General features: G+C 41.9%; 1 protein-coding gene across 2 annotated transcripts in view; it reads right to left on the bottom strand.

The window, feature by feature from the left end:
- Window positions 1-1,537: 1,537 nt before the first annotated feature.
- The window catches only part of LOC308077344 (protein NLRC3-like), a 41,069-nt gene continuing 31,013 nt past the window's right edge, over window positions 1,538-11,593 (bottom strand). For both annotated transcript variants that reach the window (XM_080417992.1, XM_080417993.1), the window contains one exon: window positions 1,538-3,369. In XM_080417992.1, the coding sequence (XP_080274118.1) occupies window positions 2,828-3,369 (542 nt within the window). In that variant the 3' untranslated portion in view covers window positions 1,538-2,827. The remainder of the gene's footprint in view (window positions 3,370-11,593) is intronic.

The following is an 11,593-nucleotide window of genomic DNA, read 5'->3' as shown; positions in this document are numbered from 1 at the left end:
AGACTAATACATAGGAAAAAAGTCATTTTGGGGTGAACTGTCCCTTTAATCAAGCACACTTTAGACATAACTATAGAGAAAGACTTCTGTTTGAATTCTATGTTTATTTAACACAGACTAAATAATACATCACACTATAGCATGGGTCTTCAACAAGGGGTCCTCAGAGTTACTATAGGGGGTCCATGACCCCTAGGGGGTCCTCAGAGTTACTACAGGGGGTCCATGACCCCTAGGGGGTCCTCAGAGTTACTACAGGGGGTCCATGACCCCTAGGGGGTCCTCAGAGTTACTACAGGTGGTCCATGACCCCTAGGGGGTCCTCAGAGTTACTACAGGGGGTCCATGACCCCTAGGGGGTCCTCAGAGTTACTACAGGGGGTCCATGACCCCTAGGGGGTCCTCAGAGTTACTACAGGGGGTCCTCAGAGTTACTACAAATCTATGTGTGATTTTTGGGCGGTGAAACCGCCCCTATAAGTGAGGTTTGGATATTTGTACAACAAATCCTGCACTGTGATTGGCCAAAAATGTACCCCGCCTAACCCTGCACCGTGATTGGCCAATCACAGTCTATTCAGGACTGTGATTGGCCAGTGTCACATGACACATGTGCATAGCCCTATATAAGAAACCATAACTTTAAAAAAAACATAAATTTGTTTTTTTAAAGTTATGGTTTCTTCCATCATAAAGAGTGTTTCAATAAATGTATTTATCTTTTGTACATGATTGGTTGACTCCATTCAGTATTGTGATCAGCTAGCAAGACACCGCCCACTTCACACAGGGTGTGATTTTTTTTTTACATGAACCACTTGAACCCTAGCAAGCATCCATATTCTGGGTTGAACATTAGCAGAAAATAGCAGATCTACAAGCTCACAATGCGTCACAGTGTGTTGTGAGCTGGTAGATCAGATATTTTTGCCAACGGTTTAGAAGGTAAAAAAAGAGCAGACCAAGTACAGAGTCAGAGGGTTTAAGGAGTAAAAGTACAATATTTGCCCAGTGATGGAAGAAGTACTCACATGTTTTACTTAAGTAAAAGTAGAAATACTCTGTTACAAGTCAAAGTTTGGTATTCAAAATTTACCTGAGTAAAAGTACAAAAGTATTGGCATCAAAATGCACTTAAAGTACCGAAAGTAAAAGTACTCATTATGCAAAAGTTTTGTATAAAATCCTTTAAAAATAGCAGATCTACAAGCTCACAACACGTCGTAAAGCGATGCGTTGTGAGCTTGTAGATCTGCTATTTTCATATTGCCAAAGTATAGATCTGAAGTGGTTTGTTATAATAATCAAAATCTACAAAGTAACTAGTAACTAAAGTGTTCAAATAATTGCAGTGGAGTAAAAATATCTGCCTTAGAGATGTAATAGAGAAGAAGTAAAACTGTAAAAAATTAATTGGAAATACTCCAGTAAAGTAAAACATATATACAGTACTTGAGTAAATGTACTTAGTTACTTTCCACCACTGCATGCAACAGAAATGATGTCCTAATAATATTAATACACAGGAACAACGACAGACTTTCAAAACATTTATTAAACAATTACAGTTTATTCTACAAATGACCTTAAAATAATCTCTCTCTCTCTCTGAGAAGATGATCATCTTTAATGATCGTACAATAACACATGAAATGAAACATTATGAAGGTTCCAGGGGGTCCCCAGATAAAGTAGTTAACACAGGGGGTCCCCAGATAAAGTAGTTAACATAACATTATGAAGGTTCCAGGGGGTCCCCAGATAAAGTAGTTAACACAGGGGGTCCCCAGATAAAGTAGTTAACATAACATCACAATCATTTAACCACTTTATAATGTTATGCGTTGGCTACACAAAAACAGCAGATCTACAAGCTCACAGCGCGGCACAAAGTGCGGCAAAAAAAGAAAAGTTTGGAACATTTAGAATAATTTAGACTTTTTGTAAAACATAAATCTTCTCTTCTGGGGGTCCCTGGCACAACACATTTTCAGATGGGGGTCCCTGGCACAACACATTTTCAGATGGGGGTCCCTGACACAACACATTTCAGATGGGGGTCCCTGGCACAACACATTTCAGATGGGGGTCCCTGGCACAACACATTTCAGATGGGGGTCCCTGGCACAACACATGTTCAGATGGGGGTCCCTGGCACAACACATTTTCAGATGGGGGTCCCTGGCACAACACATGTTCAGATTGGGGTCCCTGACACAACACATTTTCAGATGGGGGTCCCTGGCACAACACATTTTCAGATGGGGGTCCCTGGCACAACACATTTTTAGATGGGGGTCCCTGACACAACACATTTTCAGATGGGGGTCCCTGGCACAACACATTTCAGATGGGGGTCCGCAGCCCAAATACATATTAATCTGGGGGTCCTTGACTTGAACAGGTTTGAGAACCACTGCTGTAAGAGTCCATATGGACCCCTAGTGGGCCCCGGACCTGATGTTGAGAAACAGTGTCTAGATCAGTGGTTCACAAAGTGTGGTCTGGGGACCCCCAGGGGTTCCAGGGGGTCCCCAGCTAAATGATTGAATCAGTTGATGCAGTTGCAGATCTACAAGCTGTGATGTGTTGTGAGCTTGTAGATCTGCTGTTTTTCTTATTATTAAAATGTGACTTTTAAACATATATATATCTCGTCTTATGGGGGTCCCTGGAACAGAATATGTTCATATGGGGGTCCTTGAATGAAAATGTTTGAGAAACACTGATCTACAGATTGAAGTACTTGTGGTAACCATGACAACGTGGACTCACTCAGACATGTTGAGTAACCATGACGACCTGATGTCACCCTCACATAGAGACTCTATCTCTGCTCACACAGAAACACTGAGGAGGGGTAGGTGTGTAACCTGAACCCAGCATAGAGAGGTTCAGGGAATGTGTCCCTGAAGGTGTACAGGTGTATCAGAATGTCCTCTGATATTTTATAGAATGACAGAGTTCCAGCAGAACAGTCTAGATACACTGCTACTCTGTTAGAGCCTCTAGAGGCACTGACAGGGAGGTGAGTCTCCTTACTATTGTGTCCGACATAGTAACTGGTACCACTACACTCCAGACTCCAGGACATGTCATTGTATCCAAGCAGAGAGTCATCACCCGCTCCTTTCCTGCTGATTCCTCTGTCAGTCACTGCTATAGAAACCCATCTCCCCCACTCTACCTCCCAGTAACAGCGTCCAGTCAGACCCTCTGAACACAGAACCTGACCCCATACATCAAACCTGTCAGGATGAGGAGGATACTGATGAACCTCCTGTCCATCATATGTCACCTTCCTGTTGTCCTCAGACAGAGAGAGGTGTCTGTGTGCTGTGTTTGTGTCCAGTGTGAGACGATGATAATCTGATGAGAAAAACAACACAGTAAACATTAAACACATCATTCACTGAGTGACACACACACACACACACACACACACACACACACACACACACACACACACACACACACACACACACACACACACACACACACACACACACACACACACACACACACACACACACACACACACACACACACACACACACACCTTAACCACTTTAACCCTTCATCAACTGGTGTCTCCCAGGGCTCTATACCAGAGGTTCTCAACCTCTGGGTCAGGACCCCCGCCCTTGAACACACACACACACACACACACACACACACACACACACACACACACACACACACACACACACACACACACACACACACACACACACACACACCTTAACCACTTTAACCCTTCATCAACTGGTGTCTCCCAGGGCTCTATACCAGAGGTTCTCAACCTCTGGGTCAGGACCCCCGCCCTTGAACACACACACACACACACACACACACACACACACACACACACACACACACACACACACACACACACAGTTCTTTAAAGAACACATATTTAACTATTTAAATGCTTCTATAAAGCAGTAGTTCTCAAAGTTTTTAGTGTAGGACCCCCAGGTTTTTATATATTTGGCCGTGGACCCCCATCTGAAAATGTTTTGTGCCAGGGACCCCCAGAAGAGAAGATTTATGTATCAAAATATTTATTCAATATTTTTCAAAACTTTCTAAAATAGCAGATAACTTGTAGATCTACTATTTTTAAACAGCCAACATATAAAATATGGATAAAGGAGTTAAAATGATTGTGATGCTGTATTAAACATTTTGCTGGGGACCCCCTGGAACCCCCCCAAGGACCCGGGTCCAGGGAACTTAAGTAAAAGTATCAATACTGCAATATAAAAATACTCTGTTACAAGTAAAAGTCCGGAATTCAAGATATACTTGAGTACAAAGCACAAAAGTAAAAGTACTCATTATGCAGAATATCCCATTTCACAAGATTTCAAATGTATAAAATGTATTAAAATCTTATAAAAATAGCAGATCTACAAGCTCACAATTGTAGATCTGCTATTTTCAAATGGCTTAAATGTATATAGGGCTGAAGTGGTTAATATATGTTTTGTAATAATAATCAAAATCTACAAAGTAACTAGTAACTAAAGTTTTCATGTAATTGTAGTGGAGTAAAAGTATGATTGATTGATTGATTGATTGAGATTTTTATTAGGCAAAAGAATGTAAAACAACACAGTTACTCAGTTATAATACTTTTGTCTAAAAGGTCCGCAAATATTGTACTTTTACTTCACTACTTCAAGTATTTGAAAACTTTAGTTACTAGTTACTTTGTGGATTTTGATTATCATTACAAAACATACATTAACCACTTCAGCCCTATATACATTTCAGACATTTGCATTTCAAACATTCTGCATAATGAGTACTTTTACTTTTGATACTTTAAGTATAATTTTATTCCAATACTTTTGTACTTTTACTCAAGTACATTTTTAATGCCAGACTTTAACTTATAACTGAGTATTTCTACATTGCAGTATTGATACTTTTACTTAAGTTAACACACTTTTTCCACCACTGCTACTAGCTCACAGCCATGTCACAACGTGATGCGTTGTGAGCTTGTAGATCTGCTATTTTAGATGAATGTTCACATATTAAGACATGTCAACATGGGATGCAGGGGTTTAAGTGGTTAATGGTTCAAAGAAGGTTCTTTGAGACAGACAGACAGACAGACAGACAGACAGACAGAGTATAGTAATCAAAAACTGTAACTTTAAATAATGACTCAAGCAGAAGTAAAAGTAAATATTAAATAATGAAAATACTATTAAGTTATTTCATATGATCTGATTTATTGTCTAACTTATTAGCATAATTAAAATATGAAATGAAAAGTTGTCAGTTCTGAACTCCGTACTTGTCTTTCTGATAACAAACTGTCATTACACCTTCATAAAACACCATCCATTCTGTTTGGGTCCAAACACTCCCTTAGTAATATAAATGCAAATGATTTCAAGGTCAGAGTTGATGATATAGTAATCTCAAGCAAAGAAGAGGTTAATACCTATTAGGACTTTATTAATGACAACAAACTGACAGGTGAAAACATGGCATCAAAAAAGTAAATCAAAGATGTTTGGGCAGAATTTCCTGTTTTGTCAACAAAAGTCCTCTCAAGACTCTATCTGGAGCCTCATTCAATGTCATTGTGACTATAGCTAACTCTTGGTTCTCCAACATCTCAATGTCACTAAAGACTAAGCTTTACTGTAGACCTCCCAAAACAACCTGATTTGACCTCTCCTCGGCCTGGGGCCCCTGACCCACCTCATTCCATGAGAAAACCATTGAGTATAGATGGCAAGATGGCGGTGCGGACCGGCAGTCAGGCAGGTGCTGCTGGAGCACACACAAAAAAACACGCCAAACTTAACAACCCGGTTTGTGTCTCAACCATACACACAAAGCTAATATACTGCAGCGACAGACCACTTCTGACGTTGCTCAAAGAGCGTTTGTTCTATGTTATGTGGTCGTGTTAGTCCTACTGTCTGTGCGTTGCTGTTTTTCAAACCGGACTGATCACAGAGATATCGCTCTCAATACATGGAGCCAACACGCAACCTACTCCACTCTGCTAAACAACGGCCACGCCACTCCACCAACAACGAGACATAAAAGTTCGACAGGGAGAGTAGAGAGATCAAAGCGACCATTGCGAGTGATCCTCTACTTACTAACAACTCTCCTGCTGGCAGGTGATATCCACCATCCAAACCCAGGACCTCACCTGACCGACGGCGGCCGGGAGGCGTGCAGCGGGAGACACCAGCAAACGCGGGGAGTTGACGGCAGTGGAGGGGGTGCCTTGGTCGATATGTCCGTAATCACTACGCCAGGAGTGAAAACTCATCATGGCGTGGCACAATCTGCGCTGCTGGAGGCGCCATGGGCGCACACAGTTCCACCTGTAGCTGAGGCTGCTGTGATGGCGTGCGACGGGGGACGCCTGCTGTATCCACAGACAGCCATGGCTGCTCTTGGCGTGGCGCAGTCTCCGCCGCTGGACGAGCTGAGGGTGCAGGCAGTGGTTCCACCCGTATCTGCGGCCGCAAAGGTGTACGGCGTGGGATGCTTGTTGTATCCACAGACAAACAGCGGTGGTGGTGGTGGTGAGTACCAAACACCCACCGTGACATCTTCACTGCGCCCCAAGAAACAAAAACTAAAGGGACTAAATCCAGCGATCAAGAAATACCGCAAGACGAACATTTTCACAACTCTTAATCATGCAAAAATTATCTGGGACCCAAAGTCCAAAACAAAGGGACTATTGGGCGGACATTTAAATATCCGTAGCGTCCGTGCAAAGAACACTGAACTGGAACACCTGCTGTCTGACTCTAACCTGGACTTTCTATGTCTTTCAGAAACATGGCTAAACCAAACTTCTTCAGTGGCAGCTATTCATTTTCCTGGGTATAACATGTTTAGGAGGGATAGAATAGGGGGGAAAGTGTGGGGGTTAATATATGTTAAAAATACAATTAAGTGTAGTCTTATTGAATGGTCACATCATGCAATAGATTTTGAATGTATTGGGCTGAATATTACACTGTCTCCAGAAATGTATTTTATTGTTATTTGTTTATATAGAGCACCTTCAACCAACAGTCTGTTTTATAACCACCTACATATTATGCTTAAAGAATGTGATAGTAATAATAAACTTTTACTTTTTGGTAATCTGAATTTTAATTGGACTAACAAATCTGATAGGAAAAAACTTAAGGAGATAACAGACAAGTTCAATCTCACTCAACTGGTGAAAAGTCCATCACGAATAACAAATTCCTCACAGACACAAATTTATTTAATGTTTGCAAATAGGCCAGAGAGAATAACAACATCATATCATTTGATAACTGGTATGTCTGACCATAACATTACACATTCACATTACTGGTGAGGAAACTCACCAGTAAACGGTTTGACAATACCACAAAACCTAAATCCTTTCACCAGATTATTCCAAAAATCTTGATAGGGCTCTAAAACAAACTGATTGGTCTAATCTACTGTGTAGTCAAGATGTAGAGAGTGGCAGCAGTATTTTTGTGGAAACTACAAACAGAGTAGTGTCACCCTTTGTAAAGAAGATTCTGTGTAAACCTAGACAAAAGAACACCCTGCCATGGCTCAATGGCGCCCTCTGGCAGCAGATGAGAGAGCGAGATTTTGCACTAAAGAGATCACTAAAATCAGGTTACAGCAGTGATAGGCAGATTTTCACAAGTCTTAGAAATAAGGTAGTAAGGAATTTAAGGAAAGCAAAAGCTTATTTTTTTATTAAAGTAATAGATGCAAGGGGAAATGGGAAATTGATTTGAGAAACCCTTAATACATTAACTGGGAGAAATAAGGATCAGAAAACAAAGGAATATGAACTTAAAGTGAATGGAACTTTAACTCTAGATCGGGAGGTGATAGCCAATACTTTTAAAAGTATAATTTATTTAAGTTTGATAGCTTTAAACATTTTGCAGATGCTTGTCTCATTTTTAAGGTTTTAAATGGGCTTGCACCTCCACCACTAAAACAGTTCATAGAGCGAAGAGAAAGTGGTGACAGAACAACAAGGGCAACTACCAGAGGGGACTGTGAGGTACCATTCAGACATAACAACTGTAAATGACCACCAACCAAAGGGGTTTTCAATATTTGCTATACAGTTATAGTTGTCCATCTTTATTGATTTGATAGCTGTTTATTTACCCTTGTGATGCCATGGTGTGTGATTTTGTTGCTACGTTTTTTACTGTTTTATATGTGTGTGGTTCACAAAAAGGTCCACTGAGTGGCAGTGTTTCCCCATTTTTCTGTACATTCAGTCACTATATAGTCACGTTGTGGGAATCTCGCGAGAGGTTCTATAAATCCAAGATGGCGACAGCCAGTTCAAAACGAACTTCTGTCTGAGATATAAGTTATAAATATACAGTCTATTTCATGTTTAACACCCCTTGGAAGGCGGATTGAGGTTTGTGAGATGAACATTTCATAGTGTGCCAAGAGTGTATGTTTATTTCCATTTAAAAATATCGTTTTTTGTTGCTTTAATGTAACAATGCATAATGAATGCAACAGTCTTGTGTCTTAAGTCTTAAGTCTACCTAAGGCATAGGTTTGTTATACAAAGGTTATTTGCATGCCTACTGATGTGTTATTGTCCTAAGACTGCCTATTTGCCCATTTAAGATGTATATTATTTGTTTGTTGTCAAGTTTAAGCTTATTTTGGTCTACTGTTTGTTGAATGACTATTGTATTTTGTGACTTGACATCCATGTACATTTGTCATATTTTTCATAGTTTTCACGGTGCTACGGAGAGAATAAAACAGCATCAGTATGAAACTCTACTGTCTCATCATTACCCATACTTACAAGGCCGAGGGGCAGTTACAACAACTACCAGAGAGGACTGTGAGGTACCATTCAGACATAACAACTACCAGAGGAGACTGTGAGGTACCATTCAGACATAACAACTACCAGAGGGGACTGTGAGGTACCATTCAGACATAACAACTACCAGAGGGGACTGTGAGGTACCATTCAGACATAACAACTACCAGAGGAGACTGTGAGGTACCATTCAGACATAACAACTACCAGAGGGGACTGTGAGGTACCATTCAGACATAACAACTACCAGAGGAGACTGTGAGGTACCATTCAGACATAACAACTACCAGAGGAGACTGTGAGGTACCATTCAGACATAACAACTACCAGAGGGGACTGTGAGGTACCATTCAGACATAACAACTACCAGAGGAGACTGTGAGGTACCATTCAGACATAACTACCAGAGAGGACTGTGAGGTACCATTCAGACATAACAACTACCAGAGAGGACTGTGAGGTACCATTCAGACATAACAACTACCAGAGGAGACTGTGAGGTACCATTCAGACATAACAACTACCAGAGGGGACTGTGAGGTACCATTCAGACATAACAACTACCAGAGGAGACTGTGAGGTACCATTCAGACATAACAACTACCAGAGGAGACTGTGAGGTACCATTCAGACATAACAACTACCAGAGAGGACTGTGAGGTACCATTCAGACATAACAACTACCAGAGGAGACTGTGAGGTACCATTCAGACATAACAACTACCAGAGGAGACTGTGAGGTACCATTCAGACATAACAACTACCAGAGGGGACTGTGAGGTACCATTCAGACATAACAACTACCAGAGAGGACTGTGAGGTACCATTCAGACAAAACAACTACCAGAGGAGACTGTGAGGTACCATTCAGACATAACAACTACCAGAGGAGACTGTGAGGTACCATTCAGACATAACAACTACCAGAGGGGACTGTGAGGTACCATTCAGACATAACAACTACCAGAGGAGACTGTGAGGTACCATTCAGACATAACTACCAGAGAGGACTGTGAGGTACCATTCAGACATAACAACTACCAGAGAGGACTGTGAGGTACCATTCAGACATAACAACTACCAGAGGAGACTGTGAGGTACCATTCAGACATAACAACTACCAGAGGGGACTGTGAGGTACCATTCAGACATAACAACTACCAGAGGAGACTGTGAGGTACCATTCAGACATAACAACTACCAGAGGAGACTGTGAGGTACCATTCAGACATAACAACTACCAGAGAGGACTGTGAGGTACCATTCAGACATAACAACTACCAGAGGAGACTGTGAGGTACCATTCAGACATAACAACTACCAGAGGAGACTGTGAGGTACCATTCAGACATAACAACTACCAGAGGGGACTGTGAGGTACCATTCAGACATAACAACTACCAGAGAGGACTGTGAGGTACCATTCAGACAAAACAACTACCAGAGGAGACTGTGAGGTACCATTCAGACATAACAACTACCAGAGAGGACTGTGAGGTACCATTCAGACATAACAACTACCAGAGGGGACTGTGAGGTACCATTCAGACATAACAACTACCAGAGGGGACTGTGAGGTACCATTCAGACATAACTACCAGAGGAGACTGTGAGGTACCATTCATACATAACAACTACCAGAGGGGACTGTGAGGTACCATTCAGACATAACAACTACCAGAGGAGACTGTGAGGTACCATTCAGACATAACAACTACCAGAGAGGACTGTGAGGTACCATTCAGACATAACTACCAGAGGAGACTATGAGGTACCATTCAGACATAACAACTACCAGAGGGGACTGTGAGGTACCATTAAGACATAACAACTACCAGAGGGGACTGTGAGGTACCATTCAGACATAACAACTACCAGAGGGGACTGTGAGGTACCATTCAGACATGACAACTACCAGAGGGGACTGTGAGGTACCATTCAGACATAACTACCAGAGGAGACTGTGAGGTACCATTCAGACATAACAACTACCAGAGGGGACTGTGAGGTACCATTCAGACATAACAACTACCAGAGGGGACTGTGAGGTACCATTCAGACATAACAACTACCAGAGAGGACTGTGAGGTACCATTCAGACAAAACAACTACCAGAGGAGACTGTGAGGTACCATTCAGACATAACAACTACCAGAGAGGACTGTGAGGTACCATTCAGACATAACAACTACCAGAGGGGACTGTGAGGTACCATTCAGACATAACAACTACCAGAGGGGACTGTGAGGTACCATTCAGACATAACAACTACCAGAGGGGACTGTGAGGTACCATTCAGACATAACTACCAGAGGAGACTGTGAGGTACCATTCAGACATAACAACTACCAGAGGGGACTGTGAGGTACCATTCAGACATAACAACTACCAGAGGGGACTGTGAGGTACCATTCAGACATAACAACTACCAGAGGGGACTGTGAGGTACCATTCAGACATAACAACTACCAGAGGAGACTGTGAGGTACCATTCAGACATGACAACTACCAGAGGGGACTGTGAGGTACCATTCAGACATAACTACCAGAGGAGACTGTGAGGTACCATTCAGACATAACAACTACCAGAGGGGACTGTGAGGTACCATTCAGACATAACAACTACCAGAGGGGACTGTGAGGTACCATTCATACATAACTACCAGAGGAGACTGTGAGGTACCATTCAGACATAACAACTACCAGAGGAGACTGTGAGGTACCATTCAG

The sequence above is a fragment of the Gymnoscopelus braueri genome (assembly GCF_963280865.1).
Source record: "Gymnoscopelus braueri genome assembly, chromosome: 21".
Lineage (NCBI taxonomy): Eukaryota > Metazoa > Chordata > Actinopteri > Myctophiformes > Myctophidae > Gymnoscopelus > Gymnoscopelus braueri.
Note: the sequence above shows the minus strand (reverse complement) of the source record. Positions and strands in the feature narration are given on the sequence as shown.